We start from the raw sequence: 23607 nt of genomic DNA, 5'->3' as shown, positions 1-23607 counted from the left end.
CCTAACGGCTCGCTGTGCTTGTGGAGGCACGCTGGAGAAGCAGGGGACCAGACCACCCTCCCTCAGCGCCCTGCGGGCCGCGCTCTCCCCTCACCACCGCCCTTTCCCCCTCAGGGCCGGGCTCCCCCCTCACGAGGGCCGCCTCAGAGCCCCGGGCGCGAGCCCGCCGAGTGGCGGCGGGGCGGGGCCTCAGGGCTAAGCCCCGCTCCCCGCCACCGACAGGGGCCGGAGCGGCGCCGCCGCAGCGCCCCGCAGCGGCGGAGGAGCGGTGCCCGCCCCGGACCCGCCGCCGCCGCCGGGCGGGCACCGCGGGCAGCAGCCGGTGCCTGGCACACGCTTCCCCGCCCCAGGCGGCGTGCCGGCCCGCGGGGCAGCGCCCGTGGAGGCAGCGGGGGGAACGTGGAGGCAGCTCGGTGACAGCCCGCCGCTACGAGAGTCCTGGAAGAGCAAAACCGAGGAACGTTTGTTTATTTCACTCCGCTTTGTAGCGCCCATATTCGACCGGAGATCGCAGGGAAGAATAAATAAATAAATAAATAAATAAATAAATAAAATACAGAAATAAATAAATAATCCACCGCAGCCCCGCTTTTATTCACCCGGCTCCGCCGGTCTGCGCCCCTCCTCTCGGCGGCCGGGCTGGCAGCGGGGCTGACAGGGACCCGGGGCGCTGACTGACGGGGACCCGGGGCTGACGGGGACCCGGAGCCGTCTCTGCCTGACCGGCCCCGTCCCCGCTTCCCGCCCTCCCCTCACGCCGCCGCCCCGCAGCCCGGCCGCTGCCCGCCCCCCCCCCTCCCCGGGGCTGCCCTCCCTCAGCGCCTGCAGGCCCTCGGCGCTCCCCGCGGGCTCCCTCACGCACCGCAGCGGCCAAGCGGCGGCTGCTCGGCGGGGCTGGCCGCGAGGCACCGCACCAAGCGGCTCGGCGGCGCGGCCCCGCTCCTTTCAGCGCTTTTTTTTCCAGTCAGGCGCCGCGCGGGGGAACCCCGCCGCCAGCCCGCGGCTCCGCGCCTGCGCGCCGGGCGTTAAATGGGTGCGGGGCGGGCGGCGGAAGGCCCCGGTTACGGCGGCTGAGGGGAGCCAGAGGCGGGCGAGGAGCTGAGAGGGCGCGCGAGGGGCCGGGGCCGCGTGAGGGGAGCGGAGGCGGGCGGGAGGACGGCGCCGGCCCGGGGCGCCTGAGGCGGCGGTGGTGGAAGAGGAGGAGGAAGGAGGAGGAAGGGGGGTGGGGAGCGAGCACGGCGCCGCCGGGCTGCGTGAGGGGGGGAGCGGAGCCGGTGGCCGGGAGCAGGAAACGCCGCGGGCGGCGCTGAGGCCTGGAGCGGAGGGGAGCTGCCGGCGGGAGGCCCGGCGCGGTGAGGAGCGGGGGGACGGCCCCGGGACGCGGCAGGTGAGGATCCGCTGAGTCACCTGCCCCCGCCGCGCCGCTGTCCCGGGACAGGGCCTGGGCCGCGCTGCCTGCACCGGGGGGCCGCCGTTCGGCTGTCCCGGGTGCTGCTGCGCTGCTTCCCCGGGATCTTCGTGGCGTTAACGCCGTGGGGCAGGGCTGGGCTGGGCTCCGGGAGCACGGTGAATGTTGTAGGGGTCGCAGCTACAGGTTGGGGGTGGTGGTGTGTTTATTCGGTGCGTTTAAGTGCTTAGAATCTTCCTGAACGGGGAGCAAAGTGTATCCACTAGAAGTGGGTGTCTCAGCCTGATGCTTTGTTTGTTTGTTTTAATTAGGTCCATGGTCAAAGGCTTGGAAGTAGCCATGGATAAAAAAGGAGGCACAACGGAAGCTGAAAATGGTGATGCTTTCCTGGAGTTGAATAGAACTGCGACAAAATACCCGCATCGTTACACAAAAGTAAGCTGTTTCTCTTTTTCTTTTAAGAGATGTACATAGAGCTGTTGGTCTCAGAAATAAAGGGGGAGCGGAGGTTCCTGTGAGGTGGAAGCAGTAGGGTGAATTCTGAGAAGCCTTTGCACGGATTAGGATTTACCAGATGATATAAAATGAGCAACCTGTTAAATGTGGGGTAGCTGTACAACCCACAACCCTGTCCTTGATATGCTTTTGCTTCCCACCACCTTATTTTAATAGCCAAGCACCTCAGAGCATTTGCTTGGGAGGTTATGATAGCAGCTGAAGTATGTTGTCCTACGAGCTTTCCTGAGCACTTGCATTTCATAGTCTTAGTTGGTCTTTCAGCAATGTTCATTTAAGAAGCTGACCAAAATGTTTCCTTAAAGTAGATGCCACTTCCTTGGAACATATAGCACACCAGATCTTATCAGCAGCTTTAGCATGTGTCTGAGATGCTTTTCATACTCTTAAAGTTGTTCATATTTGAGTGTTGGAAGCCTAAACACCTATGAATCCAACCAGTTCTTAATGTTAAAAACTTTAACACAGGTGCTGTAGTTCACCTGTGGTAATTACTGTTTTTCCCCTCATGAGTAACTTGCAAATAAAGATCCTTTCAGCCCTGAGGAAGTTTGATATACTGTGGCATTTAAGATTCAAATTTTGTTTGCTGAAGCGTGGTTTTAGAAAACTTTTTAATGGTGGTGGACTTTCCTGTTGCTGCAAGCTGTGGGAACAGGTGGTTATTGCTTTGTGTAGAAATCTATTGAGACACTTTACAACAAATGGCTTGAAGTGTGGAACAGAATGAAACAGTGTGCTGTTGCTGATTGTGTTATCTTGCTTGAGGAATTCTGAACTGTTAGTGTCCTAGTAGGTTGGTTTTTTTAAGAAGAAAATTATCATTGTGACTGCTCTGCTGAGATAGCAGGGCTAGCTTGTTTTGACTAGGCATCAACAATAAGCCAAGTACTTTAGAACAGGCAAAACTTACGTGGGAACAGCATGCATCTCCAATTCTCTCCCTCTTAAAAAAGGTGTGCATCTTAGCCTTCTAAGATGCCATGCGTAGTATGGTTCTGAACTTTTAGTTAACCCTGAAGCGGAGGAGAGGTGGTGTCTTAATACTTTCACTGTTGGACAAATCAGTATCTGTCTTCACAGATTTTGCTCAGCTCCTTTCAAGAGGAGTGCAGGTTCAAATTCTGACTGCTTTTTGGTCTGTGTTCAGTTAGTGCTGGTGGTAAGTGTACAAAGGAAGTGATGCAGTTGTGGATTCAGTAACTGAACTGTAGTTATGATCAGGATAAAAGCTGGAGAATTAGTGTCAGAAAGCCCTAATAAAGGTCTCCTTTAGTTATTGGTTTCCAAGGAGTTGCAAATGAATAAACACTAGAAAACAATCTATTAAAGTATCTGAGTCATATTAAGACTTTCTTAAGCATAACAACTTAAATACACCTGATCATGTAATCAACATCATAAGCCACTTTCACATGATCCAGTTCCATACCATTTAAGGGTGGGAGGAACACTGCTTCAGGACATGTACTGCTGGTTTGGAGTGGGGACTGAGTTCTTTTAACAATTTATATTAACCTACTACTGGTAGGACAACAATTGGTTCACACCAAATCCTTGTAAATTGCTTGAATAAAACTGTTTAACAGGTAAAAACCCCTTTCTTCCACCTCCTTAAAAGTAGTACTGTGAGATTTTTTTTTAAAAAAAAAAGCAGAACAGAAGAAACAAAATAAACCATGCTGTGGCAGCAACATTCATTTACTCTTATGAGAAAATGTTATGTATTCCAGGCTGTTTCTTCTAGCTTTTTGGAAGCTGTTGCTCCAAGGGTGCACAGCTCATAAATGAAAGCCAAGAAACAATTCAAACACTCCTCACTTCAATAGAAAAGTTGCAATAAATTCTGATTGGAAGTCTTTGGACTCCCTCTCGTGGCCAACAAAATAGTAAATTTCCAAGTCTGGTAATGGACTGTGCTGTTAATACTTACGTGATAGTGTTACAAGGTTGATTTTCCTTGTATATCAAGGTTTATTTTGGGAGGCTGTGAGCAGGAAGGCCAGTCTTTTTATTTAAACATTTGCTGTCCTGGCTGTCTGATCTTGCTAAGAAAAATAGATTTATTTTTTTTTGCTGAAGACCTGGCTGATGCTAAAGGCAGGGAGGAAATTTGTGTGCATGTTAAGGTGTTGTTCAGCTACCAAGTTTCACCTGGAATTTTTCAAGTATCAAGTGCATGTAGCTAGTGAACTGATTTTAGTTGTGGAGGTAGTTGTGTGAAAGCTCTTGTTCAAATACTGTAATCTCAGGAGAATAGTAGAGAGATTCCCTTCTTCTGTTTGGCTGATGTGTTATCTGCTGTTAGGATCACTTTATCCTTCCTGCTTTCCACCAATTTCTGCACAGCTCTGAATCAGTTCAGTACAGCCAGGAGTGAGGCAGCTTGAAGAAAGGTAATGTAAGGAAGATGAGTAAATTTAATTAGAAATGTGCATCTTTACTACAACCAAGCTTATAAGTCAAAGAATTGGTAATAACACTGTTATAATGCTTTTTTAAATGTGGCAAACTCTAATTAAATAGTAAATTGCTAGCCTACATTAAATAATTAGGAATGTGCAGTAGTAAACTAAGGAGTAGATTTGGAAGCTAGCAGAAAGTAGAAAACGAAAATAACAATTCAGCACCAATTTGGTGTTGGGTAGAGTGGCTATATGTGATATTTTGGAATTGGGTGATGGTCAGAAATGGCAAGCTTGGCTGGAATTTCCAGATCTACTTCAGTAACTGCTGTTGTGTAATGTTTTTGGTTTTTTTTACTGCCTGAATCTTAGATGGAATGAAGATTGCTGTGTTCAGTGCTGTCTTAAACTGTCTTAAACTTACTAGCTCCAATATCGATTAAGTCTGTCTTGTAAGTTGAACTGTAGAGGGAAATGGGGAAGTAAACATGTATTATGTGAGCAGCCCCTCAGTTGTTAATGAGGATTGAACATCACCTAGGAAGGCTTAATGCTTCAAATAAGTGAATATTAAGAGTTTATGTTCCTTAGATTAAAAGCAGACTTGGTTCTTCATCTAATATGGAGTAGACATGGGAGGAAAATGTGAATCACTTGCTAGGCACTGCCACTACAGTACTGTTCTACTGACTTGTTGCTTAAGACTGATTTTTGGTTTTCAGACTTTCTTCAGAAATTAACTTTCAGAGTCTTTCTGGTGCTAAACTGCTTAGAACTAAGTTTAAGATCTGTTTCTGGAAGTCCTATGCTGACTTGTATAAATGCTTTCACAAAAAATTGAATACTTAAGTTAACTGTTCTAATGTTTCATCAGTAAAATATTCCTTGGACATTAGAATCACTCAGATATTTCTTCTGTGTTGGTATGAGTCAGTCACTTGTTCTATAAAATATCAGTGTTATAGCTTAGTCTCATTCCTGATTCTCAAACAGCCATTATGTTATCTCCAGTTTTGTAGATAGAAGTAATGGGAGGTGGGATCTATAGTTCTGATTAAAGGGTTACTATATCACCTGAGATGGTTTGCTTAGTGGCAAAATAAACTGTCTAATGTCAACTTTTCACTGTAGTATTTAACAGGAAATAAAAACAACATGTTGAGAATCTGGGGTTGTCAAACTAGATTGAACAGGCAGTCTGGAACAGATATTTTTGGGTCACTTGAATTTTGTCCAGGTGAGCATTGAAGCTAACTTCTTTCTTTTTCTAGGAGGAACTGCTGGATATTAAAGAGCGTCCCTACTCTAAACAAAGACCTTCTTGTCTATCTGAAAAATATGACAGGTATTTTCTTGATTATACAAAAAACTATAGGCATCTATTTTAAAACAGAAGTTTTAGCTGAGAAGTTACTGATTTCAATGCAAGTATACTAAAGTATTTTCAGAAGTACTGACCTAGTAAAGAAAAAATGAATGCTTCAGGGAGTGTTGTGCTTTGAAAAAATTCTAACGATCCAGCAGAAAATAACTTCACACAATACAAGTCTTGCAAGCATGCAAAATCCATGCTTCAGCATGGTTCTAGTGCTGTCCTCAGTTTTAATAAAATGCTACTAAGAATATAGATGGATGCGTAGCACTAACAGGCTTGTTTTAACAAGCTGGTTTGCTTGATGGATTACTCTTCCATGTTGACTGTTCACCTCATCTAAAAATTAAAATGAGAATGTTCTAGGCTTGTGATTATAAGTAAGTTTGCTAAACAGCAGGATCTATAATATCAGGTTTTATTGTACAAGTAGGAGAACCTTCAGAATGCCTAAGAACAGAGACATTTGATCTACTTGAGTTATTTTTATCAGTGTACCAGGCAAACTTCACTGATACCTAGTGGGACAACATATGTTGTCCCTTCTACAATCCAATATATACTATATACTTCCTTATGCTTCCAAAAATGATCCAGAATACCATATATGAGGTCATAAAGTATAATAAGTCAGACTTAGAAGCTGGATATGGGAGATGCATCTCATTTGTACTGATCACTAGTGAGCAAATTCTGGTTTTCAGCAGCAGTAGTAATAAGATGTATTTCTTACACTACAAGTAGTAGACAATCTTGTAACTTTATTTTTGTAGTGATGGTGTCTGGGATCCAGAGAAGTGGCATGCATCTTTATATCCAACTTCAGGAAGAACTTCACCAGTGGAAAGCTTTAAAAAAGATTTGGATTCAGATCGGACTTCTCTTATGCGTAGGATAGTAGGTAAGTGCATTCTTACAGCACAGGACTCCAAATTGAATGTAAGCTCTTGACAAAACTTTTCCTTGGGGGTAACATAAATAAGACAAAACAGTCTCTGAAAATTAATTACATAAAATAAGGATCAAGGAAATCTTGGTGGTTCTTAGTATAACCTTGTTCTCAGTATTCTGGTAACCTATCTAAGATAAGAAACATAGCAGCCAGTTGTTTTATCATACTATTCTTGTTATATAATACTAACTACACATAGTTGTGCAATTGCAGGGGGGTTACTTCCCTGTGCTTCAATATTAAGTACTTAGGAGGTCTAGGTGGGAACAAGCATATACTTCATAGGTGACAGAGCAATGGTTCTTTAGTATCCAACTGTAACTTTCATTTTTTCTGTGGTGTCTGGCTTAATTAGCCTCACTGAAGTAAATCATGTGTATTTTTCTTCAAAAACCTCTGGGTTGGCAGCAAGATTGTGGGATGGAAGGCTATTCTACTGATAACTAGCTTTTGTTTACCAAATACATGGTCTTTATGTGATCTTTGATTTGTAGATCCAAGAGAGCGAGTGAAAGAAGATGACTTGGATGTAGTCTTAAGTCCACAAAGACGAAGCTTTGGAGGTGGCTGTCATGTAACTGCAGCTGTTAGCTCACGTCGATCAGGCAGCCCATTAGAAAAAGAAAATGATGGTGTCCGTGTTATTGGTGGCCGGAGGATTGGCAGTGGAAGAATTATCTCTTCTCGCAACTTTGATAAAGACCACCGGGGTGGTGATAAAGACATACGTGATTCTAGAGATGCAAGAGACAGAGATCGTGACAGGGACTACAAAGATAAACGCTTCAGGGTTTGTTCTTTCTTTTCCTGATTACCTATTAAATTAGTTTTTGGACACTCAGCAATAAAAGCAGAGGCAGATTAACTACATTACAGTAAAGTGTTCCCCACAAATAGGCTATTTCTTCTTAGCGGCATTGTTATGGTCCAAAGGCTGAGTACTGAGAGCTTCAAAAACTGTTCTCAATCCTTCTGACAGATTAACTGTGGTACATCCAATTCTGTGTATTCTGCAAACCTCATGCTAGATTTATTAGATACTGTGTAGTCTAATAATTCATGGTTCTTGACCTAGCTGTTGTCAGCAAGCACTGTCCTTAGCTTCAGCAGATAGAAGCTTTTCATGATTTAAGCCATTCTTCTTATGAAAACAAATTAAACCTTCAGTTGAATTCCCACTTCATAACACAAAGTTTAAAATTGAAATACTTCCGGAGCATGCTGAATACATGCTCTTTTAAGGTATGCAAGGTGGTGTTTGCTTTGGAGGTCAGGGAAGAATGCTTTGAAACTGTATTCAATGGTTAATATTTTTAATATTCTACTTCAGAGGGAATTTGGTGACAGCAAACGTGTCTTTGGGGAGCGGAGACGGAATGACTCTTATACTGAAGAGGAACCTGAGTGGTTCTCTGCTGGTCCTACAAGTCAGTCTGAAACCATTGAGCTCACAGGCTTTGATGATAAAATTTTGGAGGAAGATCACAAAGGGAGAAAACGTACGAGACGACGCACAGCCTCACTAAAAGAAGGTAATGGCAAACTTAACAGAAGCTTTGCTTCTCTGGTAGTATTGTGTATTGCTGGATATAGAGGTGATTCAACTTCTGTCTTAAACTCACATTGCTTTTGATCATCCTGAAGCAAAAGACGAGGCTTGAGTGATCTTTTTGTTGGGAAATAATATTGTATCACTTACAGGTATTTGCCATCTGAAAGGCAGAGCTGAAAAGCTGGGGGAGAAAAACACTGTATGGGTATTGAGTCATACCAGGAATTCATAGGCTACTAATAATGTTTTGTCCACTTCTGTATTTGGTTGGCTGCTAAAGACTAAAGAGATGGTTTCTTAATGCTAGAAATTCCACAGGTGGGCAAAATAAACTGTTTGGATTTAAATTGTACTACATTTTACTTAAGTGAATACACAGTTCCACACTAGGTTTGTTTGTAGTCATGTTACAGCTCTCTTGCAGCACCTGTGTGAGCTTGGTAAACCTTTGTATGTGCTCTGCTCCTACTGGTGGAGTAGGAGTAATACTGGTCATATCTTGACAATATTAAGACAGCTCTTGTCAAGTACCAGCTTCCAGGGAGTCTGGTTTCTGGGGTTTCAAGGAAGAAAGTAGGAGCTGCCAAGGATTCATCAAGAAACATCTGTGGCTATTAACATGCTATATATATGACAGCTGTATCTGCTTGCCTGCTTGATGTGACATAAGGTCTGATGTCTAATCTATGTATCTTCCTTGGTTGCTCAGGATGGTTAATTACTGGTTCAATTGTAATTCTCACTTCCATGTTTTGGAGTAGGTAGTCTTAGTTACAGACTAGAAGCTCTGTACCTGACCTGAAATCCAGTGGATTGTAGTTACTGTTGTAGTAGACTGCAGCCAGTGTTTTACAGAATTCTTCAATTAGAAGGGACCTTCAAAAATCATCTAGTCCAACTGCCTCACAACTTCAGGGCTAACCAAAAGTGAAGCATGTTAATGAGCATTATTGAAACGCCTCAAACACTGACAGGTACAGGGCATCAACCACCTCTGTAGGAAGCTTGTTTCAATGTTTCACCACTCTTGTGGTGAAGCTCTTCTCTAATGTCCAATCTGAACCTCAGCTTTGTGCTATTCCATGCGTCTTGATTACTAGGGCAAAGACATCAGCACATTCTTCTCATCAGGAAGAAACCTCATAGCTCTCTGTCATATTTCTCAAGATTAGGTGACCCAACTGGTACAGAACTGCTGAGGAAGTATCCCATAGGTGGCTAAACTACTTTAGTCTTATGCTTGTAATTGCTAGGCAAACATATTGCCTGCTAGGCACTTCTCCTACAGGAAATAGGTAAGTTCAGTGACTCAGCAATTATTTGATTTTTCTTTTTAAGGGATTGAATGCAATGGTGGAGTGGCAGAAGAAGATGAAGTGCAAACTGTCATTGCCAATGAAACTCCAGCAGATCAAGAAGTTCCTAGGGAAGCTGTCTTACAAGAACCAGCTCCAGGAGAGTTTGACTTCAATGAGTTTTTTAACTTGGATAAAAGTGTTCCTGGCCTGGCTTCGGTGAGTTTTTTCTTTTAAGTGGATGTACTTGTGAGAAACAGTTCTGACTTCTGCTGTATTCAGTGGTAGCTAAAACTTCTTGCTTTGAAAGTTACTTAAGGCAGTGTGGAAGTCTAAAATCAATTTCCAAAAACTTAGTTCTGAATCATTAGGGTGTTACTTCCAAACAACTTCCAAATGTTATCTCTGAGACTAGCTCCATCTCCAAAGGAAATGTGTGAGGCAAACAAGCTGATTAGTGGTAACCAAAAGAAAGGAGAAATAAAGATCCAAAATAAGCATCTTAGACAGATTTTCTTTCATCAAAAATGAAGTGGGTCAATACTATCTTTTTTTTTTTGCTGTTAAACAAGTGGTGCTCAACACCATTTATCAGAGAAAGCAGATTGGAAGAGAAAAACTGTTACTCCTGTGTATAGCTTACAGTAAACATACTGTATGGTAAAATTGCACTTGGGCCCACTTTTAACTGGAGTCTCTTGTGAGGTAAGCCAAGTTCTACTTTAAGTTAAATCTTAGAATGCACTGCTCTTAAAGCACTTGCAGTCACTATGTGTGGTAGTGACTTCTGACAGACCAGCTCAATTGAGTACTGTTGAGTGAACTTGAGTCAGCCTGAAGGGAGGAGGTGCTGGCTGCCATTAAGCTGGTGGTGCAGGGTTCTTTGACTTGAAGAATGCAACCCCTTTAGTCAGAGTGGTTCAGCATGTGAAGTGCAAGCAGGTAGCTCTTAGCTGCTAGCCTTCCACCTCACCCCTTGGGGGATACTCCCAAGCTGGGGAGAAGTGTCTGCACTGCATTTTTTTGTGCTGGAACTGAATTTTTTTCTGCACTGTTCTTTGTGCTGGAACTGAATTCAGTCATGGTTGCAGAAAGCTCAGCTAATTAAGACTCTAGCTTGTGTATAGTGATAGAGACCAAGACTGGTCCTTATCTAGTCATTAGACTTTCAGAATTACTAGGCTGTTATTTGTTCTATTACTTGTGGCAGATGCTCCTCCTGCTTTTCTCACGCATCCACTTTAAAATGCCATAGTTGTAGCTGTTGGATGCTCTGCTGTTTCAGTTATACCAAAGATTTTTTCAGATTAAAACTATAAAAGATATATTATGGGTTTTACCAGCGCTAATTACACAAGTGTTACTATATTTGGGAAGGAAAAAGCAGGTCAAAGCTTATAAACTGCAAGAGCACAATCTAGTTGTCTATAGCAATAATATCTTGGTTTCACAGTAAAGCTTCTCAAAGATCTTATCTTGCTTCTGTTATTTTTCCCCAATCTAGATGATAGAAGATGTGCTGGGGGAAGGTTCAGTGTCTGCCAGCAGGTTCAGCAGGTGGTTTTCTAATCCTAGTCGTTCTGGAAGTCGGTCAAGCAGCTTGAGATCTACACCACATGAGGAACTGGAGAGGTTGGCAGGTAAGACTGTAGGACAATGCAAGGTCAGATATTCTTCTTCCATCTTCCTTTCTACTTCTTTAATAATATGACAGAGCTTGAGGATAGTAAATTCTCCCACAGTTCAAGCACTTGATATTCTTTTGGAAGCTCTTAGAGTAAGCAGCTGAGTTACTTTTTTGTAAATATTCTTGTCATGCTCATGATGGCTCTCCAGCTGATCTCGGGCAGGGGATGTAAGGCATAACATCTCATTGACATATTGAACTTGGTTACCAGTATATGTTCATCTTGAGACATTGGGTTGGTAAACTGATGTGGCAGTGCTCCTGGTTTTGCTGTTTCAGGTCTAGAGCAAGCCATTCTCTCCCCTGGCCAGAATTCTGGAAACTACTTTGCTCCCATTCCATTGGAAGACCACTCTGAAAACAAAGTGGACATCTTAGAAATGCTACAGAAAGCCAAAGTGGACTTAAAACCTCTTCTCTCAAGTCTTTCAGCCAACAAGGAAAAGCTTAGAGAGAGCAGTAAGTGCCTCTTCAGATATTGTGGAGTTCTTGTTGTGCAGTATCTCAAACCAAGAGGCTTGGTATTCTGGAAACATCTACTGTTGAGTCCAGAAGTAGGAAGTACTATACGTTTACTGACACTACAGATCAAATACTCAGCAAGTCTCGGTTAAGTCACTGTCATCACTGATTCTTCTCATCCTACTCACAGGATGACATCAGGACTCTTATCAAACCATTTTACTGGCCAGTTACAATACAAGTCTTGAGCTGGGTTTCCAGCTTTGTCTCTGGCCTTTATGTACTTTTTTTCTATTGGAGACTGGTAATATCAGTTCTGAAACTTTGGTGTCTAAACTTTGGTTAACCAAAAACTTGCATTTTAAGTCATTCTTGCAAGCATCTATAATGTATCACATTCATTAAGTATCAGTATCTGAAAAGATGAACAATCACTTCATGGTATCAGTATTTAAATGTGCACTGTAAAATTAAACTTCTCAAGACTTTTGCTAGTACTTGAAAAGCAAGAAGATTGCTGATTCAGTGTTCTAATAAATTAACGTAGAGCTAAAACACAAGAACAGATTTGGCTCTGTAATGTTAACTTGGCTAGAATCATGGAATTACAGGGAACTTCTTCTGTTAGAACAGCAAATTGCCAGCAAAAGTGAATTCTAAATTGAGTTCAGGGCTGACTTAAACTTTATTGAAGAGCGCCTCCAAGTCAGGGACTTGCATGTTTGAGACTGTAGCATGCATGGATGGTAAATAGCATGTGTTCTCTTTGAAATCTCAAGGTCTAATTCCATGTTAGTCTCTTTTTTGGCAAGCAGCATGTATTGCCATGTGAAATGGACTGAACAAAATGTAATGTTATTCCATGATTTGTGTGGACTGACAGGGTATAAAATCATCCAAGAACTGCAAATACACCCAAGCATCCGTTTTGGGAGTAGGAATTGTTTTAATACATGGAAAAGCTTTTCTTAATTTGACTTAAATCAAGCTACAAGTCTTTTCTATGTTCTGCTTGGTCTGACTTTCCTACTAAAAACTTCCTAAATTTTGATCCTCACAAAACAAGGATGAAAGAACTACGTGGAAGCTTCTATTCATTCTCTAAAAGTACCTGCTATGCGTTAAATATTTCCATAAAATGCTCAACTATTATGGAGTTTCTAGGCCAATTCCTCTCCACCAACATTATGCTTCTCATGTTCCATACTGCATGTCTGAATCATTGTTTCTTTTTTTCTCACCATCTTGACCAAATTTCCAGTAAGTCTTGTTTCTTTGGGTCAGCATCTGCTACAGCATCCCATAGCATGCTTCTATCTCTTTTCTCTTAAGGTGTCATGCCTTGTGCCAAACAAACTGGTCCATAACACTTGTCTAACCTTGATGTCACGCATTGATAGCAATTTGTATGTATGCATACATACACAGGATAAGTACTGCTTATTAATACTTGTACCAATTATGCTGTCATTCTGTAATGGCTCTAACTTCGAAGAAAATGTCTACTTCAAACTTCATGCACACCCAAGTATGTGTGCAACTGATTTTTCCAAAGCATCAAGATTTTTCCAGGTATTTATTCTGTGTACCTATGATGGCTTCAGGCAGCTTGACATCACTTACATTGTGGCTCTAAGACCATCTGGTTTTCTGAACTATAAGATCAATTCAGGAAGTTGTACTTAATTAGGTCACTTTCAGATGAATATATTCTGTTAAAAGGAGATGAAATCCTAATACGCTGTCAAATGTAGTAATGGTGTATATATCTCACAGGATATATGAAAGGTAAGGAAAACTTAATTGGTTGAAATGTAAATGAATTCTTGTGGTCTTGCATGACAATGCTTCTAATGTAAGTATGAGGATGCTTGTCTAAACAGTGGTAAGACATGGTTTGACAGTTGGTGTGAATATCAGAAAACAAGGTTTTGACTGTTACCTTGTTTTCAGACAGCTTGTACTCAGCACCTGTACAAGAACTAAAACTTACTTTTTAAGCAGAGCTGTGGTTTACCAGTATTTCTTCTGTATTTCTCAGCACATTCAGGAGTAGTACTTTCAGTGGAAGAAGTTGAAGCTGGGCTTAAGGGCCTGAAAGTTGATCAGGAAGGAAAAATTGCTACTCCATTTATGGCAGAGCAAGTGGAGGAACCATTGAACATAGCTGGCTCCAGACAGATCAAAAAAGATGGTGATATGACTGCCTTTAACAAACTAGTCAGCAGCATGAAGGCAAGTGGGACTCTACCTTCACAGCCCAAAGTCAATGTAAGTAACAGCTGGCTCTGAACTGTAAATGGATCTGCGCTAAGATACAGGACACAAAGTGAAAACCCCTTACATGATGCTTCTGATAATGTGTCGGGCTTGATTGGATCCAGTGGCATGGTTTTAAGTACTAACTTTCATTTAGAATGTTGCTGCTTGGAGGGAGAAGAAAGCAATCACAGAATTGAAGGGGTTGGAAGGTACCTCATATGATCATCGGGTCCAACCCCCCTGCCAAAGCAGGTTCCTTAGAGCTTAGAAAAGCAATGATAAAACAGAAGTGCTTTGGTCACTTTCCCCAGCCAAAGGAAATAAGTTTTCTTCACTTCAGGGTTCATGGGGTTTATTCCATGTTAACGTGGAATACTAACATGGAATATTAAGTTTCTGAAACCCCCACAACTCATCCTATGCGAGAAGTCTAATAATTGGGTTCTTGAGGATTCTTTAAAGTGGACCAATGTGAATATCTAGTTGCTTAATATTTGAAGACTATAAATGCTTGTCCCCCACTTAAAAGATCCTGTATAATGAAAAGATTCCCTGCTGTAGAGGGCTCTTTGATTAGTGTCCAAAATCGCCTACGCTTGAACTCATACTGCCTGAGCCTTTTTTAATAAAAACAAAACTCTGTAGAAGAGGTGCTGTCTACACATAATAGACATCAGTCTGGTCTTTATAGGAGTCTTTATGGAAGACTTGCTAGTGCTGGTTGCTTCTATGCTGGAATTAAAAGGAGTGTCTGTTGAAGTAGTTTAGTATAGGTATAACTTACACTTACCTGAAGCTCAGATGTCTTGCTTTAGTGGCTTTTGTTTTAAAAGGTACAAACTTCTTTTGTCTGTACAAACTAATACTCTAAACTGGGTTCTAAAATGTTTAAGAATAAAAATTAAACTGAATACTGAGATTGTTAATTGGAAGATTAATATTAAACAGATGATGCTAAGCTTTAGATTGTGAGATTGCAGCATGAAATTCATCTTGCCACTAGCTGCCTAAACAGCTTGACCCAGAAGCTATTAATAACTTCTTCTGGCACTTTAAAATACTTTTTTTCTAACATATAACTCTAAAGTATAAAGCATTTTTTCTGTTAAACTATATCCAATTGTTAGCTTCATCCACCTTTACTGAGAGATAGCAAAGAACACATATTTCTCAAACAATTTGAACAATGCATGTTGAACTACTTACGTGCAGTCTAGCACTCAGCTTTGTCTTGACTAGGGAAGATCAGTGAAGACAGCTCAGCCCTTAACTTTGCTGGGATTTAATTTGGCAGATAAAATGTGACTTGTCTCTTGATTTGTATGACACTTGTCATATTTATAGCTTATAATATTTTCACTTCCTTAGCAGAGCCTTGACAGCCACTTAATGTCACCTCCAGAGATGCCAGGCCAGCCTCTGTCAAAAAATATTCTACAGGTATTTCTCATTGATATGCTTTTAAATAGTTTTCCCTAATAAAAAGATAGTTTGAGATATTGAAGGCAGTTATAACATCAGTAGTCAGACTTCTCTCCCTGTGAGAGGAGAGACCTACTCACAAAGCTAAACTGATGGAATTTCAGTCTTGTGGGAAACGGCATCACAACTACAACCAGAAAACTAAAACCTTGGTTAATGCCTAATTCCAAGGGGAATCCAGAATTTGTCTAGTTGTGTAGGTCAACCTTGTCTGTCTCGAAGTTGCTATTAATAGCATAGCATGTAGTCTAGTAAAATAACTTTTTTGTAATTGGGTCATATTCTGAACACTTGCATTACATTTTCTTAGGAGCTTCTCGGCCCACCTATTACCAGACCAGCTTCATCAAATGTCTTAAGTGGCCTGATAAGTGGATTGGAACCTGGAGCCTCTTTACTGGGACAAAGAGCACCTTCTCCTCCTATTCCACCAGTGTTTCCAACTCGAGCTGCTTCAGCAGATTACCTGCGTCACAGAATATCTTCTTCACCCATTGGTGAGACTTGTTACAAAAGCTGTTATATTCTTTTAAAGACTTAAGTTTGCTTTAAATACTGCTTCACAGAACAATAAACTTACTGGTAGTTGTTGGGCAGCTAGCTCAGTGTCTGCCTCTTGAGTGTACGTACAATACAACATCTTAATTTTCTCTTATGTTAAACTTATCTCCAAAAAATGTAGAAGTCTCTCAGCTAGACCTCAGTAAATTCTGGTGTGAAGTAACGTGTTCTCTTACTGTGTAAGAAACCAATCTTAAGGATGTAGCAGGTCAGTCTGAGTTGGAGTTAATTTTTTTTGTAGCAGCCAGTATGGTGTTGTGTTCTAGATTGGTGATCAAACCAGTGCTGATATGCATTATTTTAGCTATTGCTGAACAGTGTTAGGTGTCAAGGCCTTGTCTGTTCTCACTTTGCAACCCCAGTGATTGGATGGGAGATGTGTGTGCCCAAGAGAATGGGTGGGGAGGCAACCATGCAGATGACCAGAAGTAACCAGAGATGCTTTGTGGCATATAAAGTTTTATTCAGCAATAAAAAGGGAGAGAGTGAGTTTAGGAAGGATAGCTGTCTTTTGCCTGGGAACTGGCTGGGTATTGGTCAACCTGTAAGAGGTAGATGACTGCCTTTCCATTGTTTTTGTTCTTTCTCTTCTACTTTTACTTACTAAACAGTTTTTATCTTGACTCAAATTTTCTCGCTTTTATTCTTCTCTGCCCTGTGGGGGACTTGGAACAAGTAGCTGGTGTTTAGCTACCTGCTGGGGTTAATCCTCAAGAAGAGACAACTTGGCTACTTGTATCACAAAAGGCTGCTACTACCCTCTGGGCTCTCCCTAGTGACAGGGAAGAGACATAGCTCTCTTCCCTGTTAAGTGTTAGGCTGGGGATCTTCGCAAGGAGTCATTAATGTAAAAATGGTTAACTTGCAGATATATCAATACTACGTGTGTGAGGGACAAGGGGGGAGAATCTGTTAGTCCTTTTGAATGTAACAATGCTTTTTCATTAGGTTTTGGACAAGGTTCTCAGCAATTGCTTGGTGATCCATTTCCAGGTGTAAGGAAGCCCATGAGCCCAGTTGCTGCCCAGGTTAGATTTAAATGCTTCTTGCTTAATGTGTATTCATCTGTTTTTCTTGTATTTCGAAGTCTCAAACAATCTTGTTTCTGCAATATGCAGATATTTGTTACGTTTGTTTGTTCTAGTGAACCCCAAGCATGTGGGTGCAGTCGAACTTAATACTATCTCAAAACCTCATTGCCATTAGACCCATCGTAGAGTACCTTAAGACCTTTTGAAACATCTATCCTCTGTCAGTAAAACAGGGCTGTTGGGGGAAGATGTTTTGTGAAGGCATAATGGTAAACCTTTAAAAGCTTTTTTCAATACATCTCCCTTTCAGATGAGTCCCTTGGAAATACAGCAAGCTGCTTTAGAGGGACTAGCATTACCACATGACTTAGCCATACAGGCCGCAAACTTCTATCAGCATGGCTTTGGTAAACCACAGATGGACAAAAGCAGAGATGGCTACAGAAACAGGTGAGTATCTGCAACATGTAAGGGACACCTTGTCAACTGATCGAGTATTACCTTTCACAAGATACTCATACTAGTGACTCATTTAAGCTTGTATTAGTTCTAGGCAATTCCGCCTTTCATTCTGTGCCAAGAGTAGAACTACCTCTAAACCTCCTGTCTTCTCTTTAACAGGCAGCAGCGCGTGACTAAATCACCGGCACCAGGACATAGAGGGAATGCGTCTTCTCCAGCCCCTACAGCATCCATTACCAGCATGGTCAGTACCTAGTGTGTAATGGTTGTAGGAAAAGCTGTAAAGGTGTCTGCAGTAACTAATTGTAGCAACCATGATCAGTAGGATATAAGGAGAAGCTGAATATTCTTATTATCTTAGTGGCCATGCGATACATGAATGGCACTTGATATTTAACTATGTCTTCACTTTGGAAAATAATTTCTTCTGACTAGTCAGTTATCTAGAACTGTAGAAGCCTCACTAATGTTACCTTGATCCAGTCCTCTGAAACCAGAGGAAGGAAACTGGGAAAATTAGGCTCCCATATTTTGGTACCAAAGCCTTCAAAAGATGAGCTGAAAGCTGGAGTGCGTACAGTAGAGAACACTGGTCTTCAGTACAGGTTTGAAATGACTCAACTAAATGTAGGCTGAAATATTACCCAGGAGCTTCAGGATTGCTTTAAAAAAAACGCCTCAAAAACAAAATGTTTCCTCAGTGTTTTCAGTGGTATGTAGTGGCATGTTGCTTTGATCTAAGTTTCCCAATTATTTGGTCAAGTGCTTACAACTTATGGCCAACATATACAAACTAAATACTTGCATCTGATTGCCTAACAAATGAGCAGCTTCCATTAAAATTAGGTAGCACTGGTGGGGAAACAATGCAAATTGGGTGGTAGTCTTCTATAGATCTGTCATCACTGAGTTCATATGAATAAGGCATTAGACTTTGGCAAAAATTAGATGGAGAGAATTGCTTAAATGATGGAATAAAGCTATGAAATAAGGTGAACTTATGGATGCACAAAGTAGCCAATTCAAAAGAGGTTTAAATGGAAAAGATGCTAGAATTGGTGTCCCATAACTAAAAGTGGGGCTTCAGTAATCAGCACTGAATAAGACATGGCTTCTTAACTCTTTCTGCAGCTGTCTCCTTCCTTTACACCTACCTCAGTGATTCGCAAGATGTATGAGAGCAAGGAGAAGAGCAAAGAGGAGCCAGTTTCTGGAAAACTGAAAGTCAGTGATGGCAAAGATGAAAATCAGAGGCCAAATGAAGGTATTGTAATGGCTTTAAAATAACATGCATGAGATTTGGAATAGAATTCAAGAGCTTCAACACATGCCTGCACTAATTTAAGATGCTTTTGATTTGTGGAGTAGGAACGGGCCTATAACAAGGGTTAGAGCTATGAAGGAGATGTGCTCCACAGGGCAATCTTCCAGCAGTGTTGGGTTTAGATCCATTTTTTCATTTTTCCTCACTTATGAGCAATAGTAACACTAAGACCTGGGCCAGAACTGTTTTGGTTTTTTTTGCAACTGGTCTTGATGAACAAGCATATTAACAATAATACTTCCATCTCTCTCTATACCAGTAATTGAATACAAGCAACTCATAGCCCTCTTGAGACATCTTAACTGAACAATCAAAGCTGAGACCAATTAACCTCTTCTAAATGTAGCAGATTAAGGAAGCATTTTGTCACCCTAACTGATGTAAGTGGCTATAAAAAGGAAATGCTCAATACCAATTGCCTGACCCAGTGGGACTAAGGTTCCCAATTGCCATGACATTGTACTTTAGTACTACCAGCAACAGAGAAGAAGCTTGCAGTTCTTATCATAGTAACTTTTTTCTTTTAGCATTCTAGCTATTACTGCTACCTCAACTTGAAGCAGATAGTTCTAAGATATTTTAGGCTTAAGTGATCTAGATAATCTGGAAGTAGATTCTTGAGGTGCTTCACTGTATGAAATATTACTAAGCAAATGTCAGACATAGAAGGCTGCTGCTAACCCCCAGACACTTCTACACTGAAAAACTGCTTAGGGCTGGATGCCTGGCACAACTCCACCCCCAGGTTATAGCCTCATTTGGGGAGGATCCCTTGTGCCTCCTGTCTGCTTTGAGACTGACTCATCCATGCTGCTGGTTCAAAAATCTCAAAGTGTGAGGGAAGTAAGAAATAAAGGTGGAATTGTTGCTAACTCTGTCATAACTTAAGCTTACAATCAAAGGGTTTCTGTGTGATTTTTTTTCTTTCTCTATTGTTTTGACACAATTTGGCCAAAACATTCCAGGAGACAGAAGTTTCCTGTTGAAAATGGAAATGTGTATAAGTTTAGCTAGTCCTGGAGTCTAGCAAACAAATGCAGGTATTAGCTTTAGTTTTCATTAGATACAATCTCTAGCTGTGGACTATAATAGTTGTATTCAATTCTAGCTACGGATAACCTACTGTCTAGTTCTGTGGAGAATGCAGATCAAGAAACTTTGCCCACCTTAGGTACCAAACTACCTGCACTGCAACGCTCTGCATGTTCCACACCTCTTACTCAAGCAAATCGTTGCACCAAAGAGCAAGACTACAGGCCTAAATCAACTGGCAGAAAGACTCCTACAATGGCCTCCCCAGTACCAGGAGGCCCTTTCCTCCGTCCTGTTCATCAAGTACCCCTTGTTCCCCATGTTCCAATTGTGCGACCTGCTCATCAACTGCATCCAGGATTGGTCCAGAGAATGCTGGCACAGGGGGTTCATCCGCAACATCTGCCCATACTGCAAGCAGGTAATTCATTATTTCTTTTTAGTATACATGTATATTCCTGACTGGGCTCAAGTTCTGTTAGGAACAGCACAAACAAACGTGGCCAGTAATAAATATCTAATTACATCAGAACTCTTAAACAAGTAATAAATTCTAGCCCATCTAAATACATAAATGGTCTGCTTTAAGGTCCGTATGCCTCTTAAGTAAGAAGTTTCCTCACTGTTGTACAATAGGTATGCTTCCTCCTGGAGTGGACCTATCTCACTTGCAGGGAATATCTCCTCCAATCCTTGGCCAACCTTTTTATCCATTACCAACAGCCAGCCATCACATCTTAAATCCACGCTCTGGGACACCTTTGCAGCTAGCGATGATGCAACAGCAGCTACAAAGATCAGGTAAGCTAAAACAAAACAGGAGTAACTCTTTTAAAATGCTAAAAAGCCTGTTCCAGTTAGTATACTTGCTGGCCTGTCTCAGTATGCTGGACTAATAGGAGGCTACTTTGATACCTACACAAGAATAGTGATAATGAATATCTAAATTGCCAGAGTAGTTTTGGCCACTGCAGGTTCTCATGCCAGAAGGAAGTCCAACTGAAGCATTCAGTTTCAAGATGTGTTGCTATTGATGGATCTGCGTTTTGCAGCACGTGTGCAGCCTTTCCTTCCTTGCTGGGTGAGAAAGATCACCCACCTACCTCAAGTAAGATGTTCTTTGATACTGGTTTTCCAGTTAATCTACATGATACTGTGCCCAGAACTGGCAGTGTCAGGCAGTTTATGGGAGCACTGATGAGAATAAAGACTTTGGGTCTGGATTTCCCAGGTCTAATAGAATTAGTAAAAGTCCTAGCTTACGTGCTGATTGCTAATATGCATTAGCAGATAGCTGCTCTAGGGCAAGTCTTGGCATTGGGTGAACTCATTACTCCACCTCAAATAGCTTTACGTTCCACAGGCACTGGAGCACAGGGATCACCTGCTGGTGTGCAAACAACCCCTCAGAATGTGCCATCTCGGACTGGATTATCTCACGGGCACACACAGCTTGACCATCGCCCCAGCCAGAGAAGTGGCTCTCCTATTGGCCTTGCAAAATGGTTTGGTTCGGATGTCTTGCAGCAGCCTCTCCCTTCTATGCCATCCAAAGTCATCAGTGTAGATGAACTGGAATATCGGCAGTGAAGTGACCACTGGGTGGGACACTTGTGATTCTTTAGACTGGATAAAAATGTCCATAGTCAGGACTTCACCTCTTTGTTTTTTGGGGCTTTTATTTTTAGCACTCTGTGCAAAATTTCTTTTTGAGAGACTAAAGCACATGGCACCTGTCCTGGTCTCATGTCTGCATCAAGACTAAAGGATCCATTATGGCTTGAATAGTGAAGCCTGAAGAAATTTAGATGCAAGACAAAGCCAGTTTAATTCTGGAAGTGTCTATTTTTTGTTTTTGTAAGATATGTGAATGAAGTGCTGATATTCTCTAGTGTAGAGGTAGCAGCTATGGATTCCTCCTGCAGAAAACTAAATGTATAGACCCTTGTGTACAGACTTATGTATAAACAATCTTTTGTATATATACACATAGAATAGCTTTTTTGAATCTATACAGCTGTACATAAGAGTAGCTGATAACAGTTGAGCTTTAGTTGTGCCTATGGTTTGGATCTTTCTCCATTGTACATGTGGGACTTTCTTTAAGATTAAAGTTGCATATCCTAAGTGTGAGTGAACAGGATAAAGTTGCTTTGCCTTTTCTTGCTGCTCATCTCCTCTAGGTCTCCCTCAAACACATCCTTTTGTCATGTACTGTGCACTCAGTGTAGCTAGTGTCCAAGTAAAAAGCCCACATCTTGCTGTCTGTGTAACAGAGGTCTGATTCCTTGCGTGTATGACTCTTGCCATCACATGAGAGAACTGTTTAGTCTTCAAATGGCCTTGAGGAAGGGACCTGGTACAGTACTGATAAAGCCAGCTCTTCATGTCTGCCATAAGCAAAGAGACTGTAGGTACCTACAGGGCATAGGTCTTTCAAGAGGGCTGGTGTTGGTCATTGTTTAGCTGCAGTATTTTCCTTGTTTTAATCCTTCAGACAAGTTAGTAAAGGTCATCAAAATGGAGCCTTTGAATCCTCACCCTTCAACTCCTGTCATAGCTGTGGTATGTTCTATACTGCCCTCCCTTCCATGTGTAGAGAGGGGAGATCCAAGAACTGTCCCAAGTCTAGTGTGCATCTACTGATGCAAATACTGTGAAACTTGCCTTTTGGAGTCTTGTTCTGCGGCTTGAAAGGGGGAGGAGGGGGTAGTTTTGTGATCTTACTGTGTATATTTGGTTTTAAAAATACTATGTTCCTTTTAAGCCTGTTCCACTTTCCTGAGCAGTTAAATGTTCTCTTCATCCTTCTACTGCATGGTTCCTCACTTCACTTGCTCACTTGTGTTAAGTCTAGTACTGCTTTCATGTCTTCTATTGAACTTCGGCCATTGTGCTCTTTTTAAAAAGTTGAAAGCAAAACCAGAATTGTCACAGACTTGCTCTTTCTTAAGTCTCACTGAATGCAAAACCAGCAGCAGGAAAAAAAAATCACTTGACTGTATTATAACAATTGCCAGCATGCTGTGGTGGGTTTGGTTCAGTCTAGCAGAGACCATGTTGTACAGAAATAGCAAGCTGCAGCCTCTAATGTGGAATCTGTTGGGGGTCACCTGTACTTCCTAGTATTTTTTCATAAAACAATCTCTGTAAAACATGCAATCACCAGCTTGTCCTTGTAAGATTGTTTTCATACTTTTTTAACTTGACACTTTCCCAGTAACATTCTGTAAATAAAGTTGATTCTACCAGCTATCTGTATCATCTGCTCTTGAAACTACACTTCTATTGACTAATGTTGAGCATTGTTCTTGTATGTAAGCTAGAACCTTAGCTAGAGCTAGATGTCCATGAGGAAACTTCAGCTGCACTAGTTTGGTCTACAGGCATGTGGATGTGTACTTTACCTCACTAAAGCCATGCGTTATCAGCTGGAGAGCTGCGCAGTACTCTGCTCTGTAACAGTAGGTGAAAGGCTGATCTTGAACAGCCAGGGTGAAGTGTAAGGAATGAAACTCTCACATACCAGAACTCAGCGTAAAGGCTAAGCCCTGTGGACCCTAACTAAGCAGTCCCTCCAGAAAGAGTGAATGAGCTTCCCCTGCACTCCTCCACTCAACTATTGTTCAGGTTGCATAGGGCTACTTCTTGGCTTTCTGAATACTAGGAAGTAAAGTAGGATCGAGGCTGACTAGCAACCACTGTTCCAAGGCTGTGGTCCCTGAAGAGATGTTTAAAACTGCTGCATTTATTTTTAAATATGCAGTGAGATCAGCATGTATTCCTCTTGATACTGAATATACC

At 41.9% G+C, this 23607-nt stretch overlaps 1 protein-coding gene across 4 annotated transcripts; it reads left to right on the top strand.

Annotated features, from left to right (window-relative positions):
- The first annotated feature begins 1259 nt into the window (after positions 1-1259).
- Positions 1260-23056, top strand: EIF4ENIF1 (eukaryotic translation initiation factor 4E nuclear import factor 1). 4 transcript variants are annotated; one of them, XM_032199129.1, is made up of 19 exons: positions 1260-1387; positions 1720-1843; positions 5601-5674; positions 6475-6602; positions 7148-7443; positions 7984-8185; positions 9544-9719; positions 11005-11140; positions 11467-11646; positions 13691-13920; positions 15283-15351; positions 15704-15890; positions 16903-16982; positions 17296-17435; positions 17607-17691; positions 18579-18711; positions 19880-20224; positions 20440-20604; positions 21167-23056. In XM_032199129.1, exons 2-19 carry the CDS (start codon positions 1724-1726, stop codon positions 21391-21393), a joined length of 2973 nt encoding a protein of 990 aa, XP_032055020.1. In that variant the 5' UTR covers positions 1260-1387; positions 1720-1723; the 3' UTR covers positions 21394-23056. The 4 variants fall into 4 exon arrangements, with proteins under 4 accessions (XP_032055020.1, XP_032055021.1, XP_032055019.1 ...); XM_032199130.1 differs by having other exon boundaries at positions 15280-15351; positions 19943-20224; XM_032199128.1 differs by having other exon boundaries at positions 15280-15351.
- Positions 23057-23607: the final 551 nt, after the last annotated feature.

This window comes from Aythya fuligula, chromosome 17 (assembly GCF_009819795.1).
Source record: "Aythya fuligula isolate bAytFul2 chromosome 17, bAytFul2.pri, whole genome shotgun sequence".
Classification (NCBI taxonomy): Eukaryota; Metazoa; Chordata; class Aves; order Anseriformes; family Anatidae; genus Aythya; species Aythya fuligula.
The sequence above is the reverse complement of the archived record's forward strand: the minus strand, read 5'-3'. Positions and strand labels throughout refer to the sequence as shown.